General features: G+C 36.2%; 1 protein-coding gene across 1 annotated transcript; it reads left to right on the forward strand.

Moving 5' to 3' along the window:
* The first annotated feature begins 9,263 nt into the window (after positions 1-9,263).
* LOC129274255 (rho-related GTP-binding protein RhoE-like) lies at positions 9,264-24,764 on the forward strand. The gene is made up of 4 exons (XM_064108290.1): positions 9,264-9,330; positions 13,526-13,635; positions 19,017-19,151; positions 22,473-24,764. Exons 1-4 carry the CDS (start codon positions 9,264-9,266, stop codon positions 22,749-22,751), a joined length of 591 nt encoding a protein of 196 aa, XP_063964360.1. The 3' UTR covers positions 22,752-24,764.
* Positions 24,765-25,697: the final 933 nt, after the last annotated feature.

Genomic DNA, 25,697 nt, shown 5'->3' on the forward strand with positions numbered 1-25,697 from the left:
ATGTTTTACAGACGAGCGGTTCACTGGACATTTTAACGCGCATCGCTTCATTCCATAATGCTTTTTGTCTCTTTGAAAACACCTTTCATGTGTTATGTGAATCAACTTATTGCGCTTGAAAGGACTGGGGATACAAAGCGAAAGTGGACCATTGCACGGGTTGTACTTTGTAATATGACCTCGTTCACAATGGTGATTTAAAAACTCTGGAAGCCACTCAAACTTTAACCTGGGTGTATAAAAGTGGATAACCTCAGGGTGTAATTTGATTTCACACTGTTTGGCCTCATCCTACATGTACAACAGTTTATTCCCATTTGGTAAAATAATGCAAGTTGTTCAACAACTATTACATAATGCTCACTTTTATAGACCTATGAAATTGAATAGAATTGAATTGAATAAAAGTGATAATTACACAATAGTTGTAGACTACATGTACATTTATATAAAAGCATGGTCGTCAGCAGAGGGGGGTGTGGAGGGTGCAAATACACCCCCCTCCAGACCACAATTTTTTTGGGGGGGGGGGTGGTAGGTCCTTTGAGAAGCACCAGCAGCACTGCCTGACATCGGAATTGGTAATTTTTGTCTCTCTTTTCCCCAAAAAGCACCCCCTCCCCTTGAAAAAAAAGCTGTTGATGGCACTGAAAAGTTGAAGTTCACACTTTCATTAGTTTGGTTTTAATAGCTTAGGCAGAAAGGAAGAGACAGATTTTGGTGAAAATCCATCATAGAATATGAAATAGAGAATAGAATTTTCAATTTTTTTATTGCGACATCACAGACTTAAAGAGAAATTCCAGTATTTGCAGTAAACACTTATTTCATGAGAAAGTCTGTAAAACAAGGCTTAATTGTCAGTATATCATCGAGGATCTAGATCTGGTACAGTACATAAACTGAACTTCGTGAAATCTTGAAATCTACGCTGAAAAATGTTCAGACTGAAGATCCCCAACACAGATAAGCGCACGTGGGGCAGTGTATAATTATTGCTTTGAGCGTCGTGCCCGACGCTCTACCCGAATCCTGTGCTTATTTGCTGATTTCTCAGCAATTACACAATTTCTTCCAGAATCCTTAGGCACATACGTTTTATTTATACAAACTGACACTTTGGTAGTCATTTCATTGGATTCTGTACGAACTCATTTTGATATCGTTACCAAAACTAGCATTTACCTTTAACATAAACTGTATGAACAGAGACAAAATGGAGAGGCTCCCTTCAGTGAGAGCAGAGCTGCATTGAGGTAGAAGAAAAAGCAAGAACATGTCCACATTTCCTTCATGGTTCACCATAAATGTCATTTCTATTTATTCAGCAGATAGGGCAAACCAATCACAAGCTTTAGATTCCATTAGATATGTTCTCATAGCATCATTGAAGTTCGAGTCATTTTGCCCAAAATTGCAAATGAAAAAAAAGTAAGTTAAGATCTACTTTATGATGCCTTGTGGGTTATAAAAGTCAAAAAATGCTTTCTTATAACTTGCGTCTAAAGCCCTTGACAAGCTGGGACTTGAGTATTGAAGATCTATCTGAAACAACTTTTTTTTTTAGACTTGTCTCAAAACACACTTGCTGATTTAGGTTTCTGTCAGGGTGTGTACCTGAATACAAGGTTATATTCTAAAGTGCGGATTCTGGGTTCTGTCATAATTATTTGATATGCTGTGGAATGTTTAACCACTTTGCAATTGTCAGAGAGCAGTTTCTTCCTCACAGAATTGAATTATAGTAACAATTTAAAGCACTTGAAACAAAGTATTAAGCGCTATAATACATTAATTTCCCTACAGCAAAGTTTTATCACCACCCATTACCAACAGGTAATTCTGCTAGTTCTCATCAATTGTCATGTGAACCTACCAATAGGCCCACATGTAGATTAATATTGAGTTTTTGGAAGCATGAAATTGTTCAACTGAATTATCAAGGTTGAGCAACACCTGCCAAGTACTGATCTACATTTCTAAGCGGAAATTATTCCCAATACATAGTAGGCCAACATTTGAATTCTAGTGTACAAAGATGTATATTTTATTTTTCTTCAGACTTGATTAGCTGATTGTTGAAAATAACTCTTTGTATGAATCACTCAAAGATTGAATCTCACTGGCCATGTTACTTCCAAAAAGCTTCAAATCTCTCCATGGCACCTTAACCGAATGCCCTGATTCAATGCCCTTTAATAGTACTTGATCAGTAATAATAAACAAGGGCCTGTTTCATAAAACTTGATGCAATAACATATTTACAATAACAGTTTAAAGCTACTGAAACCCCTCATTCTGATTTGCTGATAGTAAATTTATTAAATTGTGCATTTTATAACAAGTCCCAACGGAGCCCAGGCTATGATGCAAAATGATACTGAGCATTTGAATATTTTTCCGGGGGGGGGGGGGGGGGGGCAGTCAAATATATATTGCTGTACACATGCGTGACCAAAAAAATGCGTTTAAAGGGGTGTTTTTACAGTTTTGGATGCGGGCCGCACGTGCACTCGTTAAGGGTATCAACAACAAAAAATTCAATAAAAAGGGTGGTTTTGAAAGACTGGTCATTGGTCAATCACAGGGTCAAACATATTTAGGGTATTTTTTTCCCAAGCTTTTTTTTTAAGACTAGCCAAACGTGTTTAGGGTATGTTTTACCCCCGGGGTCATATTCTGGCGACAACTTGTTTTACGGGCCAAAATGCGGAAATAAAGCCCGCGAAACTTGTTTAGGGTGTTATTTATTTTGCACATAGAGAAAAACTTGTTTAGGCCTTAGGAGGTGTTTGGGAATGATTTGGTCATGCATGTGTACAGCAATACATTTGACTGCCCCCCCCACCCCCTGGACACCTTCTACCAGAATCAGTCTCTAGATTAGATGAATGTCTCTTGACCCATTGTAGCAACTGTAATATTTGTCATTTTCCATGACAATTTTCATCCAGCAGTGAGACCCAGAGCCCTGATTCCAAACAGCAAAAACAACATTAGCCACAGAATACCATAATTGGAAGTGTTTACTATTCCAATGGCATGCTTTGGGAAAACTAGACTGGCCTTATGGCCTTGGGTTGACCATATGATGGCCTTAGATGACCCTGAGTCAGGTCACAGACAGCTGACATTCCAATGTGTGTTTATTTTGATGACCCTTAGGGAAATGATGGACTATTTTCACTTTATATCAGTGAATATGACCACAATGCATACTGGCTTCAAGGACAGCCTCTTTTTTAATACATGATATCCCAATAAATGGGAGATTAGCAGAAGAAGAAGTATCAGAAAAATGTGACAGGCAATTTGCAGTTGAAATCACTTGCTAAATAGGCCTTTCAATTTCTCAAGGATATTTATTGTGAAATTTTATATCTCTCCCAAATGATTTATTTAAGATCTATTTAAATTTAAAAAAAAAGTCAAACAAAGCATGTACAATGGCAAAACCGTCATGTTGAATTTATACATTGTAAAATGGCAGAAAGTGAAATCCCTACAGCAAATACTAGGGTTTATATGAGAAAGTGTGGTAATAGAGAGAGATGAAAAACCTTTGAAAAATTAAGTGCATAATTTCACCCTTTTCTATTCTTAACACTTTAAATGGAGGTTTTAGGGGGGAGTTTACCTGGATAATAAACTACTAGTACATGAAGGCCTACATGTAGTTTTTATGAAACCAGAAAATCAATGAACATATTGGTGAAGGTTGATTGAAATCTTTTAAAGAAGAACTTTAAGATGTGAATGTTTAAAGTTTTGATTTTTGTGAGTGTGACGCCACATACGAGCAGTTCCTCCATATGTCATGTAATAGAAATTCTCCAAAATGTCATTTTCTCAAAGAATGTATTTGCAGTGGATATATGCCATAGATATATCATCACAAACATCATATCCACTGAGCACTGTATAAAGAGAAAACATATTTATTCATACTGCACTAATAAAGATTAGATTGATATATTACATGATATTGAGCAATTCATAATTGTTATTTGTGGGATTTTATTAAACATTCACAGATATTTTTCTCTAATTTTCTGCTTTTAATGAGACCAAGTCTTGTCAAGGTGTACCTCCCCTATATAGGTTTTGTATAGTTTACCTTTAAATTTGTAAACATTCCTTTCTCAATTGACAGTATATATATATTCTGCTTACTGTGAAACCAGGGAGTTGGGAGTAGACCTGTTCAAGGACATCATAGAAGTTGAATTTCATACAAACAGGAATCATATCTTTGAATCATGCTGTGAGTCAGGATCAGCTGTTAGGTCATGTGACCCTATGTCAGGTGCTTCTTATTATAATCATGAGGCCAAACATTGAAGGAATGCTTGAATACCTAGCAGATTTTTATCTCCTTGAAAAGTGGAATTTTGCACGATTTCATTCATTTAAAGGGGAAGGTGGAAAGGATTTCTCATTTACTATACAGTAAATCAAGACCTCTTGGCATAAATGTAGGCATTTAACTACATTTGCCACACTCTATCCAGGTGTCCTCCTTGAAAGTTGCCCTGTTATGAGTTGAGTTAAACAAACTTCAAAACATGGAATGATTCCGTACAAAAACATTTGGTTACACGACTTACACCCAGATAAATGTTACATGTATGTGGCCGTATTCCACTAGCGTGACTAGGGGGTACTTGTGCCGCTAATTTCAAGTAGATGATTCAGATTTAGTTTTTCCTTGTCCAATTATCACATTTTAACCCATGTAATTGGTGTGATGAAAAATACATAATTGTTGACTTTGTTGTAATATTGTTATGTGCAGATCGCAGTAATATTTATATAGTTATAGGCTATACATCACTGGATCCATTCCGTTTTATAGGCTTTTTTGTCGTTGGTACATTTAATTGCTAACTGGGGGCTTCAAGTATGCCTAACAATAGATATGCACTGACATATCAACACACCTGGTTGATTGCATAACCCATTGAAAGAGATAGTTAAATTGTTCTTCTTTAGATGCCCCCCTCCCTTTACAGGCCTCTAGAAGTCACAGTTCTGAAGTCAGATTTATCAACATTATCCCTGTGGAAGTATCATGAGATGTACTGATGCTTCCATCCACAAGTCTATTAAAGATATATGTGACCTTTAGTACATTCATGAAGATCACATCTGTGATGCAAGTTGATTGATGAGCACCCAGTCCCTCCCCCATACAATTTGCTACATGTATGTAAATCCCCCTCCCAAATATATTTCCAAATGAGGCCTTCTTTGAGGGCAACTTTCCCTAGAGGATACCCCCCCCCCCTCTTCCATAAAAGTCAAATTAGAATTTAATGGGCCTACATGTAGATATAGTATCCCCTCTATGAACATTTGTACTTTAAATTCAGAGCTTTCATTTACATGTTTGATGTATATTAAAAAATATTTTTAAATGTATGATTTTTATTTAAAAAAAACCTAGTTTACTATAAAAACTATGAAATTATGATTGTTCTTTGAAAGCATATTAAAAGAGAGTTTAAACAAATTTCTTTAAAATTTAAACAACAGTGTTAAACTTTTAAACAATAAATATAGGCCTATTAAGAATTGATTTTTTTCCCCTTTAAACTCTAAACAATACCTGATCAGTTCATGTAGTAAAGTTCTGTAGCTGTGAATAAGTTTCTATTTGAAAAATATGTCATCCATCTCTCAGTGCCCATTCAATTTTAGAGCAGTAATTCTAGAGTACTAGTAAATGACCGCGTTCCTATTCCCTGGAAAAGCAATTAGCAGGTCCATTACGTGTAATACATAATAGATTAGTCTGATTCGTTTCATGAGTGAGTGGTGGCAATGATTCATGTTCGTGTGTGGATGTTCATCTGAAGGAATTATAAAAGAAAAAGACAATCAGAATCAACCTAATTATTCCCCATTGTAACACAATTGATATTTTAAAGGTTTGTGCACCAAAATTCTACATACAGGGTAATATGGAAATGAAAGTCAATCATGAATGATGAAAAGGTATTGAGAGAAAGAAATGAATATTCATACTCATATTCCTGCTTTGTTATAGAAAGTCTTTTCAATATACCAGGTTTAAATAATATCAGGTTTTAGGCATGTGCAAGGTTTAGACTGTCTTTTCAGAATTCCCCTGTATTGTATTTATCACATGAACATCACTAGGAAGTCTGGTTTTCCGGATGAGCTGGAAGTCATCGTTTCCATGGTAACAGCATCCAGTGAAAGTTTGGATTGTGATCTGCTTGATCAGAGCTCATCACATGCAGCATTGCAGCTCTAGGGGGGATGTTTTCTTTTTCATGTGTTGGCCTACATATAACAAGGAACATTGTAGTGCAAAGAATACACTGTATATCGCTTTATCATGTACCTCCTTTTTAAAGGTCAAGTCCACCCAAGGAATATGCTGACTTGAATAAATAGAGATAAATCAAACTAGCATAGTGCTGAAAATTTCATCAAAATCGGATGTAAAATAAGAAAGTTATGACATTTTAAAGTTTCGCTTATTTTTCACAAAACAGTGATATGCACAACTAGGTGAGTCAGTCGATGATGTCCATCACTCACCATTTCTTTTGTTTTTTATTGTTTTAATCATACAATATTTCATTTTTTATAGATTTGATATTAAGGACCAACTTGACTGAACCATATAGTATTAAACAATGCTAATTCCACATGTTCAGGGAGGAATTAATCGTTTTATCACTTGACAATGAGGAGAAAATTAGAATATTTCATATAATAAAATACAAAAGAAATAGTGAGTGGATGACGTCATAGTCTCCTCATTTGCATACCAGCCAGGATGTGCATATAACTGTTTTGTGAAATTAAGCGAAACTTTGAAATGTCATATCTTTCTTATTTTACATCCGATTTTGATGAAATTTTCAGTGTTATGCTTGTTAGATTTTTCTCAAATCAACTTTTTTGGGGGTGGACTTGTCCTTTAAGTGCCTTTACACTGCTTTCCCTTCAAAATAGAGAGTTCGGCAGCCAAAATCTTCCAACAGTACAACTTTGGGCTGTCTCAAAGCTTCTCCCTTCCTTCAAAATTTGGGCCAGCAAAAACAACCAGCACAACAAATGACAATCTTGTTCTTATTCATATTTTTGATAGAAAATGTTTTCATATTTTTACCCTTTTCCCTTCCAATTTTTTTCATTTTCTTCCCTTTTTTTCATTGGTCATGTAACCTTGCTGGAAGGGAGGGGGGGGGGGACTGGCCCACAAGACCCCAATCTTTATGTCAGTGATATATGATGTACCTGGATGGTTGTAATGTCATTTGAATTGACAATATTTAATGACATGATTCTCTTCATAACATCAGAAAACAGGTTATGAAAAGTTCAGATGTAACCTCCTAATTGATACCTGTCTGGAATGTAATCGGTAGTGTCATACTGTACCTCTGCAGGCATGTAGACGACTGTACGTCCTGGTGTTGAGCTCCAGTGAGTCTGCTACGTGATCATTGTGTGAACTGATGAAAACATGTTCAACATTTATTGTTCAATTCAGTCTTGGACACGTTTCTCATAACAATCCTTAAAAAAACTAATATTCTGGAAACCGGTTCAGGAAAACAGTTGGAAGATCGTTTTGCTAGCGTTCCCATTTGATCACCCGAAAGTGGTTTTCAAAACCACTTCTCAAAAAGCAATCTTGTTGCTATGGGTATGTTCTCAGTTTTGCGCGAAATTTGAAACCGCAGCGTAGGCATTCTACAAACAACATGTGCGAAGATCGCTTTTCGAAGAACGGTCGTGTCCTCACTTATGCTAAAACAAGTTTACCGAGGCAAAGCTATCTTGAAAACTACATTGCGAGGTTGTTTTCAAAACCGGTTTGGAAGATCGCTTCCAAGACCGCTTTGCCCGTTCTCATTACACGTTAAACTAGTTTCCACTAAGCTAGTTTTAGGACGGTATTGAGAAAGGGGTCTTATTTTTTTAACCTCTACATATTCAAGAAGTATTTCTGTTATATATTGATAATGATGTCATACATGATGTCATACCATGACTCACTGTTTCTTACTATTGTAGCTGCGCAGGCGCAATGCAAAATAACCTTGCTTTGGAATCATATACCAAGAGTATCAGACGTGTGCTTATTTATGTGCCTTAATTACTAATTACTGTAGATTGATTAGGAGTACATAACAACTTCTATTTCTCTTCCATCCATTTTGGACAAAATACTGGAGTGATATTGATGATAAGATCGAGTAGTGACTATTGTTTTATTGGGACTTTCTTTTATAGTTGGCATTAATGTTAGTTGCCAATGGATGTGACTCATTGGTATTCCCAATTCCCCACCAGCTCTTACATGTACAATGTATTCTTTTAAATGACCACTTTCTTTGTATCCCTTTCTCCTGTCTCTGTCTGTCTCTCTCTCTCTCTCTCTCTCTTATCTTCTTCTACTTCTTTTCCGATATTTTTTAAATTGTACATCCTTCTTCACTACATGAACTCTTGAACATGTAATACACGTACTAAAGTATGATGAAATAACCACTTGCAAGTCACAAGATGGCAATATGCTCTATTGTGGTTTTGCAATCAATCAAAAGTTGAGTTTAATGGGTTTTGGAAACTGTTCATAGATTTAAAACATAAAAAAAGCCTTGCAAAATTGTAACATGTTTACTTTTGAAACTCTAAAACTGCATTCCTTTTAAAGATGTGATGATGACATTTTGTTGGATAAAATTTGTGTGTGTCTTTGATATTTCTTAACATATACATTAATTAAATATGAGGCTGCATTCTGTTGGACCCGTTCTTTGTGGGTCAAATCAATGTTATTTCAAAGTAATAATTTATTAATCAAAGTAAACATTACCCCCCCCCCCCCCTTTATTATCAATGTAATCGTTTTGAAGATTGAAGAAGAAAATCAGTGCGAAGCATCTTTGAAATCAAGATGAATAGTATAAGTCAATTCTGGTAAATAATTTGAATGTTTGCATTTTCCTTATGAGTTGATACACATATATAATAATGAAATAACAAAATCCTGTGTCTTGGTTAGCATCTTGCCCCCAATGCGCAACCCTCATTATACACATTTTGTGAAGGAAACTGCTCAGATACCAGTTCCGCCGTCTCTTCTGCTTAGAATGGATGGACGTGGTTCATTAACAAGTTGTTTACCCCCGCTGTGTGTTGTTGGATCTTTCGTTAGGAAAACACCGCTCCCAGTCTGGGTGCCTCATTAAGCTGATGAGGGGGTAAGATGGAGCATGCCTGTCATGGACAGAGAAGTCTTGGTGTTAAAAGGAGAAGACAGGATGATGCAAGGATGGAGTGGTATTTTAAATATCACCTCTCAGGCGTCACTTTTCAGGATGGTGTGGTAGGAACACTACAAAAACAGTGGTGTTTGTCTGTTTTATTTCCGAAATCATTTTAAACAAGAAAATAACTGAATTAAAAACAATGATAATAGATTCAGTTGAGTAGCCCATTTCAGAGCTGTTTAGCATAAACAGCTCTGTTCTTACATGGGGCCCAATGTAATGATGATAATATATATAAACAATGGTATAACAAAACAGACATTTCATGAAATAAAATTTCTAACTAAATCTAAATTTATTATTCGATGGTTTGAAAGAAAATCCAATAGAGCTAATGTGAAAGTGTCCACCCATCTTACTGTTGATTATGTTAATACCCAATTTAGTCTTTTATTGCACTGATTAATGTTTTTTGGCAATGAATATTAAAGGGATTGCAGATTTCAAATATCTAAAGACTTCATCATCAATGTTTGAAGAGGAACACACTGCTGGCCGGGCATTTCATACAAGTGTTAAATTCACGCATGATGTTTAATTTGTCACCCATTGGTGTTATAACATATTATTTGTTATTTCAACACTATTTGATGATGCATTCAAACTCCACAGTGCACACTCTAAATTTCAAGGATTTGAAATAAATCAAGATTGGCCGTGGATAGTGACCAGTCGTTGAATATGTTTTTAATCTTAAGGATTAACTTTTAAATGTAAAAAGATACAAATTTAGATCTTTAACTTTATATTTAATTCCACTAGGTTTAAATCTAAATCTAATATTTAGCCCGAATTGTGAACTTGACATTTGAATCATGAAATATAAAGCGAAAGCAGTATTAGCCAAATTTGTTACAGTAAGTCATGTGATTGACTGTACTTCGGAACCACCGACCTGTCACTTTCTGTATGATCAAAATGTTAGCCATTGATGGATAAAAAGAGGTTTGAGAACCACTCCTCTCCGTTTTTTTTCGTGCTTGTTTGGTTCTATCTGGGCTACAGTAGTAAAATAGCAAATTAACCTTGACATTATCTTTGAAATTGAAGTAAGTTAGAATTACGAAAGCAATCAGTGTAATTGGGTGGGAATTTATTAATGGATAAGATGTGCTCTTCCCTAGCTGATGCTGGTGATTGTATGAAATATTCAATCATCAGATAGTCACACTTATAGGGCGTCATATGAACCAGTTCTGTAATTTATTAAGTTCCTTGTAAATTTCACTTTAGTATGTATTGATGGAATACAAAATTTATGAATATTAAATATAGCTATTAATTGATGAATATTAAATATAGCCAATGTTTAATGGATAAGATTTTAGTCTTTATGCCCCTGCCCTAAAGCATGATGGAGTTATATCAAGTATGAAATACATGCCATACATGATCACATTACAATTTAGGAACCAATATGGTAGGTATACTGTATAGTAAGAAGGTATCATTTGAATTCAATTAGACAACTAAATTACAAGACCATTATTTGTATCAGTCCTATAAGAAACACTCATTTGCCAGTTGCTGCTGCATAGATAATATTCTCTAGCAATCATTTTTATTGTTATTTATTATATTCTATTAGGCCTTTTTTTTTTGGGGGGGGGGGTAATTTTTGGCACCATAGTGCCACTATTGAACAATTTATTCTAGTGAGAAATTAGTAATGAAAACATAATTCTTAAATTAAAACTTATTATCTATGTACAAATTATGACCCCCCCCCCCCCCCTTCAACATATTTCTCCTGAAAAAATTTCTTGAAGCATTATTGATCTCTTGTGATGAATCATAATATTCTTTCCAGTTTCCCCCATTTCTTTTTCCCTTATACTCTCTCTTTCTCTGTCTGTCTGTCTCTCTCTTTCTCTCTCCTTTGTCTTCCTATCCTCTTGCTCTCTCTTTGTCTCTCCTCCTAACATTCTCTTCCTTGGCCCTGTCACATCCATTTGATCAGTCTGCAATGTAAGCCGAAGACTGATTAGAAAATGTTCCACGATAATTAGACCAGGGAATAGTCTGTCTTTCTGAGTTCCTTGATTAGACCAAGTCTATCCATTAATCTAATCATCATGCCTGTAAGCATGCACCTACGTATCCAGCTGCGAATGTTACGTGATGGAAGGAGTCAAAGAGAATGGGGGTTAAGATCATGCGCATAAAACATTTCCTGTAGACTGGTGTGTTAAAATGGCACTGTTAAAATATAAAAAAATAAGTTGAAATTAGAGGGTCGAATGTTTACTACTAGTGGATTGAATATATATTTGACATTCTATATCTGACCAGAAAAGGGTACCTAAACCAGCTCATTTTAAAAAGAAATCGGTGTTTATGAAGACATCTTCTAACGGGATCAAATGCATCACCTGAAACAGTAAAAGTAGCCCTAATTCTTCCACCAGCCAAATATAGTTCCAAGGTCATCTATATTTTTTTCCCAATTTGGGCAAAGGCCCGGGGGGGGGGGGGCCACTTCCATTGACAAGTGGATACCATGCGCGACCACGGTGTCTTGAAAAGCGCCCTAAACACGTATTTTCCATATTCTGAAAATGCACCCCTTAACAAGTATTGGTGTGTGAAACCCTACCCGTATTGGAAACAAATACTATTGGCAAGTATTCCCAGAATTGAGCCCCTAAACAAGTACAGCGATGTATTTTCCATATTCTGAAAATGCACCCCTTAACAAGTATTAGAAACAAAACGATACTCTTGGCAAGTATTTCCTGAAATGAACCCCTAAACCAGTACAGCGATATTTTATTGTTATGTCACGGGTCCGTCGGTCGTCGGTTTTACCTTTACACACCATTATTTTGGTTTAGTACGGCCCCACCTTTCACACCTCGCACAAATCGGACTTTAAACACGTAGTGTTGGGGCAAAAAGGACATCCTTTATAAAACATTTTGATTTTGTTTTATCATCCCCGCATATTTGACCCTAAACACGTATATTTTCCGAGCGAAATAGATACCCTTTTTTCAATATTTTTGTGTTTTTGACACCCTTATCACGTTACGTACGTAACGTGCCCTATCTTGAAAAAGACATCCTTTTTACGTGTTTTTTTGGTCGCGCATGGTATCCACTCGTCAATGTAAGTGGCCCCCCCCCCCCCCCCCCGGGGGCACAGGAAGTTTTAAAGTAGTACCCTCCCTATTATCAGTGTAAGATGGCCAATCATATTCATACACTTTTGTCAATCAGCAATATCAAATTAAAAAAAAATTGGAATGGGTTGGGTCGAATGAATATATTTTGCCTGCGTGTTGTAATTAGGCTTGTGGCACCTGTACTAGGACTGAAAATTTCAGACTGCATTTTAAAATTGTACCCTGGACAGAAACTAGTTTTTCAAAGATGTTTAGTTCAAACCATGGTTGCTTTAAACCAATTTTTGTGTGTTTAAAAACTAACATCTTTCTATAAACATGAAGTGCTTAAAAAGTTGAATTTTTCCAAAAACAATTCTGCGGAATCATGGAGCAATTTTCAGATTAAATGCAACCTAATGTACAGAACAAAAATCCAAATCATGATTCTGCAATGCGATATGTGGTTTTGAAAGTGTAAAAAAAAATGTGATGATTGAATGTATCCCAAATATATCATGTTTTATGTTCGTAATTTTATTTGTGATTCTTGTTTTGGGATTCCAGTCTGAGAAATTTCACTAAACACACCCCTTGGCATATTATCTTCATTTTTCATGGAGAATGAATTACAAATTGCTGACTTCAGAATCATAAAAAAATTATTTAATTATAATAGTAATATTGCTTTTGCTGAAGTCAAGTCGTTTACACAAGACTGGCAGTCATGGAGAGTTGATATCACATATTTCATTTACTATTCTTGTAATAATTTTATACAATATAATGTTTATTATGACCCAATCAAAATGTTTCTTTAATATAAATTTTCCAAAAAAATCAAATATTTGATGATTATGTAATGCAAAAGAAAAATGCGGGAGTGTGAACTCATTTTAAGCTATCATTGCATATGAAAAATTGCATTCAAGATTTATTGAGAAGTGCTTCACATTGAAAATAAGAATGATGTTATTATGGAAGCTCCACATTTATCATTTTTTCCAGAAATATTTACATTTTATGATATTTCTGAAACAAGAGATGAGAAAATATATTGACTTTTGGTTTGTATCTCTGCCCTTTTTATTTTATTAATAGGAAAGCCAGAGTATGACTTTCTTCGCCCACTTGCTTATCAGGACACTGATGTTGTTATTATATGCTTTGACATCTCGGAACCAACCACCCTCGATTGCATCTCACAGAAGGTAAGTTCTTTTGGTTGTGGTGATGGTGGCGATGATGATGATGATGGAGGTAGTGGTGGTGTTGATGATAATGGTGATGATGATGATGATGGTGATGGTGGTGATGATAATTATGATGGTGATGATGATGATGATGGTGGTGACGGTGACGATGATGATGGTGGTGGTGGTGATGATGATGATGATGATGGTGACGGTGACGATGATGGTGGTGGTGATGATGATGGTGATGATGATGATGATGATGATGATGATGATGGTGATGGTGATGATGGTGATGATGATGATGATGATGATGGTGATGGTGGTGATGATGATGATGATGATGGTGATGATGATGATGATGATGATGATGATGATGATGATGATGATGATGATGGTGATGGTGATGATCTTGCTGGTGGTGATTATGATGATGATGATGATGATGATGATGATGATGATGATGATGTTGATGAATGACTTCTAAGGTTTCAAAACTGACACTGCTAATCTGATGTTATCACATCACTTCATGATATTATTGCATTTGCTATGCAGTGAAATAGGAAGGAGCATTGGATGAACATCACATTACATTGGATGAATTCTTAACCATCTGCTAGTGCTGACTTCTCATGTTATCAATACATCAAAAAGCTCTGAAAATATATTTGATAGATATCCTAGCCTTCATTTCATCTCTCTCAAATTGAGTTCTTATTATCTTCTCAATAATTTATCTTTGTCTATCCACGAGGATGATGATCCCCTGTCTACATACACACCTAAAAAAATGCTCATGTTTCAGAATTTACCAAGATTCCATGCTGTTACCATGGATATCTGCTATTTGTGCATTGGACAGTGTAGACAGGTAAATTGAATTGAACTGTTGGGTAGGTGTTTTTTGCCTCAGGGATCCTCCCTGTCCCTTAATATTTGCTTTATCTGATTGGAGGCATGCATTGTCACTTTCAATTCTAAATCTTCTTGTCAAATTTCATGAGTAGAGATGAGCAGGGTGGTCTGCATTGGGAGTTGAATTTCATTGGATTATAAAGTGCTATTTGTGAAGAAATGAGAGAAGAGAGAGGGAAATAAGAGAAAGAGAAAAAAAAAAGATGGAAGAGAGAGAGGGGGTGGTGAGAGAAAGAGAAGATATTGAGAGAGATTGTGTATTTGTTCATGTTATGTTTGAGAGTCATGAGGAAGCATCATGGTGCAGTGGTTCTGACTCTCTTCTTTCAGAAGGACATGGGTTCAAATCCTTCTCTAGACATTAATTCCTTCCATGGCTGTATGCAAAAAAAAAATTGCTGAACCAGTAATTGAACTTTTTGACCTGTTAACCACTTTGTACAGAAAACCTACAAAATGGACTTAGTATTATAATAGCAGGGGCCGTGGAAGGGGGGGGGGGGGCTGGGGGGCTTCAGCCCCTTTATCCAAAACCGTGTACATAAATGTAAATATGACCATAGGATTGTGATTTTCTGCATGGTCAGCCCCCCCCCCCCCCCACTTTGAAAACCGTTCCACTGCCCCTGAATAGTAATGTAATCATGTTCAGTTTAAAGGTAAATGCTAGTTTTGGTAACGATATCAAAATGAGTTCATACAGAATCCAATGAAATGACGACCAAAGTGTCTGTTTGTATAAATAAAACGCATGTGCCAAAGGATTCTGGAAGAAATTGTGTAATTGCTGAGAAATCAGCAAATAAGCACAGGATTCGGGTAGAGCGTCGGGCCCGACGCTCAAAGCAATAATTATACACTGTCCCACGTGCGCTTATCTGTGTTGGGGAAGTTCAGTCTGAACATTTTTCAGCGTAGATTTCAAGATTTCACAAAGTTCAGTTTATGTAACTGTACCAGATCTAGATCCTCGATGATATACTGACAATTCAGCCTGGTTTTACAGACTTTCTCATGAAATCAGTGTTTACTGCAACTACTGGAATTTCTCTTTAACTGAAGTTAAATGTTGCAAATAAATCTACAGAATCATGCTATTGAATGGATCTTTTTATTTCTAGCATTTCAGGTTTTCATTTTGAAAACCTTTATTTTTACGACTATAAACCAAAAATACTTTACAAGAATCGAACTTTGTTTAGATTCTAATTAACATCATTGAAAAATAGCAACCCTATGCAAATCAATCTCTTTTTAGTGGATTGCATTTTTAATGGAATAGGGAGATACACTTCTTTCATGGGAGATCCAATGCAAAACTAATTAATGCAGTCATTAAGGGAGATTAATATCTTGTTCTCATTTCCTTGTCTAATTAACAACCATAAAAAGTGTACATTTATTTAAGCATTGCAACATTGTGTTTTTCCTTGTTTGTTTAGTTTTGTATGATAGGTGAAGGGAATGTGAATATGAGTTTTTAAATCTCACTATGCACTTTTCAAGACTTCTTATAATTTGGGAAGTAGATTCAATCTAGGTGGTTCTTATCTAATTTACTTTTAGTGGATGATTGAGAGTGTTTTTTAATTGTTGCAGCCTCAATACTACTGTTTATGATTGCAGTGGACAGAATAGTCCTTGAGGTGAGGTACAGAGAAGGATGTATACAAGGAGGTCTGATATGAGTAGCAGAGAGAGGCAAAGTGGGATAGTGGGTGATTTCAAGTCTGGTGTTGGCATTGGTGTTGGTGTAGAAGCACAAATTGGATTGGATTTGTAAACCTGATCCAGATCACATTATTGACACCTTAACAACTGGTGAGTGACTTTTCTGAACCATCTTCATTTTATGTTTGGTGTTATATTCATGTAAATATTGACCTAACACCAACACCAAAAGGTCAACACTGAACTTGAAATCACCTATTGATGTCTTGAGGTAGGTAAAGGTAGGGAGTGTTTAGGAGGTGTTCATTAGAAAAAATATGACATGCAGAGCAATCTCAAAGGCGGATGTGAAAAAGTAGAAGTAGGCTGAAATTGAAAATAGTCTCTAAATATCCAGAAAGAAAAAAAAAACATATATGAAGATGTTTTGGGATTCCAAGCAAGTACACTGTACTAGAAGTAGGCTGAGATTGAAAGTTATCTCAAAATATTCAGAAAGAGAGAGAAAAAAATACTTGTGAAGTGAAAATGTTTGGGGATTCCCAGCAGCCCTAACCAATCACCTTCCCCTTCCTCCTTGTTAAGCAACCCCTCACCTTCTCTCTCTCCATCTAGGGTGTGTTCAATGTCGGTTTCAAGATTTAAATGGCAACATGAATCGTAATTGAAAACCTGATTACAAAACACTGATATAATGAAGAAACAAAGGGTTTGTTCAATGTCCTTCATTCCTGGTCGTAAAAGTATACGGCTTTCAAATCATGATTTGGAGGATAATTTAAACGTCAAAAAAAGATGCGTTTGTAAACGCGATCAGCTCAGATTTTATGACACGATTGAGTTTTGTCTTTAAATTTGCTCTAGCTGTGGAAGCCTACACAAGCAGCTGCCAGATTTGACCTTTCTTGTGATGGGTCAAACTTTGCACTAAAGCTGCTCTAATGAAAGCATGAAATTTGAATATCAATTATCATTGACAATTAATCAGCTTATATTTTTGATACTGAATAGTGCACTGCTAATCGTGTTTGTGTTCTGTGTTTTGTAATTGAGTTTTCAATCATGATTCATGTGCTGTTTGAATATGAAAATTGACATTGAACACACTCTTTATAGCTTCTCTCTCTCTATCCCCCTCTCTCTTCTACATCACCTATGATCTGTATTCAGCAATAATCACTCTACCCTTGGCGTTCATTTGACATGAAAAATGGTGCTCATTCTCAGCAACAACTTTCCCCGGGTTCACCTGAACCTTTCTGAAGTAAGCAATAGCAGAATAAACTAAAAGTGTCATGAACATGCTCCCAATATCACAATAGTAGTTTCTCCTTGCCAATGGCTATGTATCACAAGTTCACAACAGCTCTAAAATATTTTCTCACCAAATATTATTTTCAAAGTACCAGGAACAAGCCACGGTTCATCTACACTCTCTCACGTTTCCTTCAGTAAACAGTGGAAAATAAATTTGTACTTGAAGCAATGGTCCAATGTCAAGTACTGGTGAAAGTGAAAGTCGATACTGTCATGATGATGTCCATTGGTACACAAAACTATAAAATATTGTGGAAGATATTAGTTTAAATTGCCAATTCAATCTAACAGTCATTTGATATAGTGCCTGTTACCCTTTAAAGCTCAAGTCTACCCAAAAAGAATGTTGATTCAAATCAGAAGAGAAAAAATAAAAGATGTGCAACGCTGAAAATCATCCAAATCAGATGTAAAATAAGAAAGTTATGACATTTTAAAGTTTCACTAATTTTTCACGAAATGGTTATATGCACAAATCATTGACATGCAAATGGGAGGGTCAATAATGCATCTTACTATTTCTTTTTGTTTTTTATTGTTTGAATTATACAATATTTCAAATTTTACAGATTTGGCAATAAGGACCAACTTAACAACTGAACCATAATGGTAATTCCACATGTTCAAGGAGGAATAAAACTTTTTTTTCACAGGAGAATGAGGAGAAAATTAGAATATTTCATATTTAATATAATAAAATACAAAAGAAATAGTGAGTGGGTGGCATCATTAGTTCCCTCATTTGCATACCAAATTAGATGTGCATGTAACTGTTTGGTTAAATTAGCAACATGTTGTAACTTTCTTATATTTTACATCAGATTTTGATGAAATTTTCAATATTATGCCTGTTAGATTTTTCTCTTAAATGTTTCAATCATGCTTGGATGTATTTCACACAAGAAGGATGATAATAACATAATTTTTTTCACTAGCAAGGCCCTGATATTAACAAATAATGATATCAATAACTTGATTATAAAGCACCTTTTTCCATGGAACATGAAATGTTGTTTAAGACAAAAATAAGCAAGTAAACTGGAGGGAGTTTGTAACAAATGCATGGGGCAAGAGATCGAAAAGAATTCAAGCAATGAGTATTTGTTGCTGAAACAGCGAATAGATTGATGAGAAGTTTTGTTGAAAGAGATTTGTAGTAAGTATCTAAGCCTACACGTGTGAATTTTCCTCAGAAATAGGTGCCATGTATTCACGTTCAGTTTAATAGCAGAAAGCTGTGAGAAATTGGAATCAGTTTCTGTTGCCTAGAGTATGCATCGTAAGAATGCAATTATGTAGCCTAGTATGGTTTGAACAGCTAGGGAATTCCCTGCAGTTTTCAAAAGGAAAGTTCATAATGGCCGATCTAACCTATTATTTTGTTGCATATTTCAGGATTGTGTAGCCAATATAGTTCAACAGAACAACAGAGACTAAATTGTTGTCTTGATTGCATAATTTAAACATATTCTCTCATTGTTTTTAAATGTCAGTGGTTTCCAGAGATTCGTAAACACTGTCCGAAGTGCCCGGTGATTGTGGCTGGATGCAAGTCCGATCTACGCAACGACATCCACGTTATGACCAGGCTTACGGAGATGAAGATGATTCCAGTGTCACATGATAAGGTGTGTTTCAAGTGATTAAGAGGGGGTAAAGGCCCGGGGGGGGGGGGCAGTCAAATATATTGCTGTACACACGCGTGACCAAAAAACGTGTTTAAAGGGGTATTTTTTCAGTTTCTGACGCGGGCCGCGCATGCACTCGTTAAGGGTATCAAAAACACAAATTTTCAAAAAAAGGGATAGTTTTGAAAGACTGGTCAATGGTCAATCACAGGGTCAAATGTATGTTTTTTTTCCAAAGCTTTTTTTTAAAGACTAGCCAAATGTGTTTAGGGTATGTTTTCTTTCCCCAAGCTTTTTCCTCGGGGTCATATTCTGGCGACAACTTGTTTAGGGGCCAAAATGTGAAAATAAAGCCTGCAAAAAACATGTTTAGGGGGTTATTTTGCACACAGAGAAAAACTTGTTTAGGGGGTGTTTGGAAATAATTTGGCCACGCTTGTGTACAGCAATACATTTGACTGCCCCCCCCCCCCCCCCGGGGGGTAAAGGAGGTGATTAGAGAGGGGATGATAGGGGAAGGGGTGAGGGATAAAAGGAGGGTTGGATGGAAGTGTTTTGGATTTTTTAGGATTTCTCTTTTATGTTTAAAAAGTTAAAAAATTTGATATTTTCAAGGGTTGTTTTTTAATGTGATTAATGGCAGGAAAGGCACGACCAATTCAAGTAATAAAAGAAAAATAAATTGAAGGTTTCTTGCACCCCCTCTTTGATGAACTGGAAAAAGGGGACACTGTAGACTCCATGTCAAATGATCTTTAGAAAAAAACAAATCTGCTACATTATGATGCATATATATATGTATATATATATATATGCCCCCTTGCTATCTGCAGTAATTAATTCCATGATTATTCTCTTGTTGATATAACTACATAAGATGCAATGCTATGATATCACCACTGGTGAATGTTTATGAATTATACATGTAGTATGAAATTGAAAATTGATGGTGTCATAGAAAATGTTCCATCCTTGCATGGCAATCACAATGGTATTGTTGTATCTTTGGCTCTGAATATTGGCTTGATAACGGTATCGACTTTTGGACTGGGGAGGAGCAGTATAAGTTAAGAGGATTGGGAAATGGCAAAATTAGAAAAAAGGGTATTACCTGTTATAAAAAAACAACAATTTTGATAGGCTCCACTTTATCAAGTGGAAGCATTGAGGTGTAGTGGTTCTGACTCATGCCTTGTTATCAGAGGGTCATGGGTTCAAATCCCACCATGGCCTAGCGTTGTTTGGCAATGCGTCAGTCCACAATTTGCCACTCTCCACCCAGGTGTTAAATGGGTACCTGGTAGGATGCGAGAGCCTATGTAGTATGCCTAGTGATTGAGTCTTGGAACTCTTGTTGGAATGCTCCCCAGGGAGTGTAGAAGGGCATACATTGTATGCGAGCATGCCAGGATCCGATGACCTGGGTAATAAGATCTGTAAAGTGCTTAGAGACGTCGTTCCGATGTATTAAGCGTTAAATAAAATTGGAATATTATTATTATCAAATAGCCCCTGCCCCCACCATCACCCATTAGTAGTAGTAATGATGATGATGATATTGATATTGATATTTATAATTATAATAAAAATCAAATGAATTAAATAGATGAGTAAATGTAAATAAAACAGGAAAGACATCATTTAGTAATTGAAATAGAAAAGGAATTGATGTATGAATAAATAAAATATTAGCATAGGATGAATAAATATAGAATAGATATTAAATGAATTAGAAAATGAATTTCTGCATTTATTGAACATCAGTTAACAATGAAATGAAAATGAGTGAATGAAAAATATGAAAATATTGCTAAAAATACAAAACGGTATTCTTTTAAGTGAGAGAAGCCAAAGAGGAAACATGGTTTTTTAAATATATGCCTCCGTCAGTCTGTCTCTATATTTGAAATTAATCTTTCTTGTCCCCTTCAGAGATTACAAGCGCAACAAGAAAATTTGCCTCACAAACAACACATTTCCTCTTTAATCTTACTTCACAGTGCTTCACTCATTGCTTTATGCCATGATGAGTATGCCTCTGCCATTTCAGAAATGTTTCGAAGTTACTCATGCCTGTATTGCATGCGGGCGCGTCGTGGTCTAGCGGTTCTGACTCTCGCCTTTCAAACAGAGGGTCGTGGGTTCGAATCCTAACCATGGCGTGTTTTCCTTCAGCAAGAAATTTATGTGCACTGTGCTGCACTCGACCCAGGTGAGGTGAACGGGTACCTGGCAGGATTAATTCCTTGCATGCACTGAGCGCCGGTGATGGAAGCTCAAGCTAAAGCCGGGGTAATAATAGCAGCGCTTTGTATCCTCGGGCAAAAGGCGCTTTATAAATACAGCTATTATTATTATTATTATTTCTTACTAATGCTGTGACTGATTTGTATTATTTAGTATGATACCACTTTTTATGAGACAGATCTTTTGTATTTTTGAAAACATCTTGTAGCAGAGCTGGCAAGTAGTAGGGATTTTTTGTATTTAGTACTGAAAAACAGATGGTTTCATGCAAAGTTCCAGTTTTATGTGTTTTCCTATGGTATTTCTTTGAAAATACGGATTTCCTCACCTAAATACTGATTTTCAGTTTTTATAATACTGAAACGTTCATGTTAGGGTTAGCAGCTCTGTTTTAAAATACAGGCCATTGTGTTTCGAAGCACTAAGAGAAGAGTTGAAATCAGAATTTCCCATCAGGGGCACATTCACAGGATATGGGGCAGTGACTGCCCGAACTCTCATATCAATATTTTTTTCCTTTGGCCCATATTCTGAACTCGGGTTAAATCAAACCCTAGTTTAAAGTTGTGGTTTAACTATGGATAAATCACTAACAGTACAAATCCAATTTATTTACTCATTTGACATTTAAATCATTCTGAACTGTCTGGGAATGATAAGTGAAGTATTTTCTTCATTATGAAAGCAAAAGGAAATAAAATAGTAAACAAAAGAAATATACAATATAAACAGAATATCTGAATTTTTGGCTCCCATAATTTTAGCACAGAGTTAGACCGTGGTCTAAAGTTAAACCTGACTTCAGAATACGGGCCTATGTTTTGTTGTGTCTGTTTCATCTTTTGCTCTCTGTCTTTCCCTTCCACTCTTCCCCCTCTCCCTTTAATTTCTCTCTTGTGCCCTTCCCATATCCAATCTCTATATTACTATTGCTCACTTCCCCCACCTCTCTCTTTATTATTCTTCATCTTTTTTTTCTCTCCCCTCTCTCTCTAATTGATCCCCGTCCCCCCTCTTTCCATTCATCTCTCTATCTCACTCTCTCTCTCTATATTTTTATTTTAATGTATACAGGGTAGCACGTTGGCATCCCAGATCGGAGCTGTTGCGTATGTAGAGAGCTCTGCGAGAACCAACACATCAGGGGTACGTGAGGTCTTCGAGATGGCCGCCTTAGCGTCGATCGGCAAACTCAATCTACAAAAATCATACGTGGACTTACCAAATGAAAGCAAAAGACTTTCTATTACCGAGTCTCTGAGGTTCAGGAAAAGGGCAGAGGTAATAACACCAAAAGTGAGAGTGAAATCGATGGTGCTGGACAAAGATCGGAAGTCATGCTTGGTCATGTGATCAGAAAAAATGGCAGCTTCTCCTTTGAAGATTGTAAGCAAACTCTCATCCTGTATAGATGCAAGCCTAGTCCAGGACCAGCAGAATGAGACCTAGATTTGAATGCAGTTGTGATGGAACAACTCTGTCTTGGCAGGACCAAGACTAATAGGAATACTTCAGAAGAGATCTGTGTAAATATTGTTAATGAATAATAGTGTTCTAATGTAGGAGAGTAAGGAATCCAGAGATTTTTTTTCAAATAAAGCACTTCTGCAATTTCAACTGAGGGTCCTTAAGCCCTGTCACTAAAGTCTGCTCTTAAAGATGTGTTGACATATCTACTCCATCAGGAATGGCTGGATTCAGTGTGGACAGTGGAAGCATCAGCATGGTGTAGCGGTTCTGACTCTCGATTTGTAATCAAAGGGTTATGTGTTCGAACCGTACCGCAGCCTAGCGTCCTATGGCAAGTCCTCAATCCACACTTTGCCACTCTCCACCCAGGTGTTAAATGGGTACCTGGTAGGATGCGAAAGCCTATATAGTAATGTCTAGCAATTGAGTCTTGGAACTCTTGTTGGAATGCTCCCCAGGAAGTGGAGAAAGTGCATACATTGTGTGTAGGCGTGCCAAGATCAGATGACCGGGGTAATAATATATCTGTATAGCGCATAGACGTTGTTCCAATGTATTAAGTGCTATATTAAAGCAGAATATTATTAGTTTTGTTGTTATTATCCAATTGAATGGCTGAAGATTGACAAGTGCTGATGTTTTATCAGATGTTCTGGTCCTAATAATCAGGCAAAGAAATAAAAATGTGTTTCATTACAATGTACATGTACGTTATCATGATTGCAAATTTGTGATCATTCCTCATAACCTTTGATCATGGTAATAAAGTTTCTTCTATAACATGTATACATTAAAGTGTATTTGCTCTAAACTATAACAAAATTGCCAAATCAAAACTGAAATCTGAATGGGATCATTCTTGCCATTTTCTTTGCCAAAATACAAATGATTTTATATTGTACTTTCTAATATAGAACTTGCTATCTGGATGATATCTCGAGCGATTTACAGAGCAAGTACTTCCCCCTTTGTTGGATGTATCTTTTAAATTACTTCAATTCAGCCTTACCAGTTTGGGCATTTAATGAAAGGAGCAATTAAATTAAAGGACATTTCTAATGGCCCCAATGAATAATTTTGAGTGATGTCATCAGTCTCCTCATTTGCACACCGACAAGGATGTGAACATAACCGTTTTGTGAAATTAAGCGAAACTTTAAAATGTCATAACTTTCTTATTTTACATCCAATTTTGATGAAATTTTCAGTGTTATGCTTGTTGGATTTTTCTCTTCTTATTTGAATCAACTTTTTGTTGGGGTGGACTTGTCCTTTAAATAGTCAGGAGTAAATTTTGATGCAGTACCAGTAAAATTAATCCCTGGGCCCTTCCTTTACATTTGATTTGCGACCTTCATAGGGTGATAGGATGATCTTATCCTCCCCATGGTATGATTCCCTTCATATGGTAATGACTATCATACCATTTTCATATGGATTACTATAGATATTGTTTAGTACAAAGTTGTACAAATTCCAAAATATATAACATAAAAAAGCATAGCCCACCATAGGGACATTGTATGATTGATACTGGATCCGAGTCAAATATATTGCTGTACACGCGCGTGACCAAGGAATTTCCAAACACCTCCTAAACGAGTTTTTCTGTGTGCAAAATAACCCCCTAAACAAGTTTTTCGCGGGCTTTATTTACACATTTTGGCCCCTAAACAAGTTGTCTTCAAAATATGACCTCGGGGGAAAAGCTTGGGGGGAAAAACATACCCTAAACACGTTTGGCTAGTCTTTAAAAAAAGCTTTGGGGGAAAAAAAAACATACCCTAAATTCGTTTAACCCCGCGATTGACCATTGACCAGTCTTTCAAAACCACCCTTTTTCTTGAAAATCTGTGTTTTTTACACCCTTAACGAGTCCATGCGCGGACCGCATCCAAAACTGAAAAAACACCCCTTTAAACGTGTTTTTTTGGTCATGCGTGTGTACAGCAATATATTTGATTGGCCCACCCCAACCCCCCCCCCCCCCCCCCCGGGCTGGATCATTGTACAAGCAATGTAAGGGGCAGTTTACAACCAGGTTTTAGGGGTCTGTACTAAAGATATCTGTAAGGGGTCAAGATATTTGAATGATCTCTCTGTCAGGTCTCTGTATGGCTTTGTTTTAACCCTTTTAAACTAAACACATGAAGTCATATGATGGCTGTAATAGTAACATTAGTTATAGCCAACTGCAATGCCCTCTACAATTGTAGACTATTAATAACTCATTGTACAATGATCTTGGCAAATGTAAACTAGGCATTATTCTGAATTTATGACTTAAAAGACAAGAGTGTGATGTATACAATTAAAAAGTATATACCTCTTCTTTTTTGTGCCATAGATAAAGACATTTTACAGTTTATTTTCGATGATAAAAATATGGCCAGTTTGAGATCCTTTTACAGTAAAGAGTGAAACAAGCAATAATGCTATTTGTAGAGTATTACATCCTGTCACTTAAAAAGAACAGAGATTGTGCAATTTTACCACATCATACTTTGTCCAGCACTTTGTATTATATTATTATAAGGTGTCATTCAATGTGATATATTTCTCATGTTCTATATGTTTGTATATCTTGCCCACATGATATGTATTGTAGAACACAGATCAAACCTTGAGGAAATGTTTCATTGTTTTATCTCAAACTCTTTAGTCTCTTGTATGTTCATGCATTTGTAAATTATTTTGTGTCTGCCTGTCTGTATGCAAAACGTGTGTGTCTGTTTCAATGTCCTTTTTTCTTTCTCACTGTGTTTCTGTGTCTTTTCTTCACGTTTCTGTTTCTCTCAGACTCTCTTAATCTCTGCCTCTCTTTCTTTT

Source organism: Lytechinus pictus, chromosome 13 (assembly GCF_037042905.1).
Source record: "Lytechinus pictus isolate F3 Inbred chromosome 13, Lp3.0, whole genome shotgun sequence".
Classification (NCBI taxonomy): domain Eukaryota; kingdom Metazoa; phylum Echinodermata; class Echinoidea; order Temnopleuroida; family Toxopneustidae; genus Lytechinus; species Lytechinus pictus.

Coding starts and splice junctions, on each gene's coding strand:
- LOC129274255 (XM_064108290.1), top strand. CDS start 9,264: ATGCCTGTCATGGACAGAGAAGTCTTGGTGTTAAAAGGAGAAGACAGG. Junction 13,636..19,016: donor TCGATTGCATCTCACAGAAG/GTAAGTTCTTTT, acceptor TTTAAATGTCAG/TGGTTTCCAGAGATTCGTAA. Junction 19,152..22,472: donor TTCCAGTGTCACATGATAAG/GTGTGTTTCAAG, acceptor TAATGTATACAG/GGTAGCACGTTGGCATCCCA.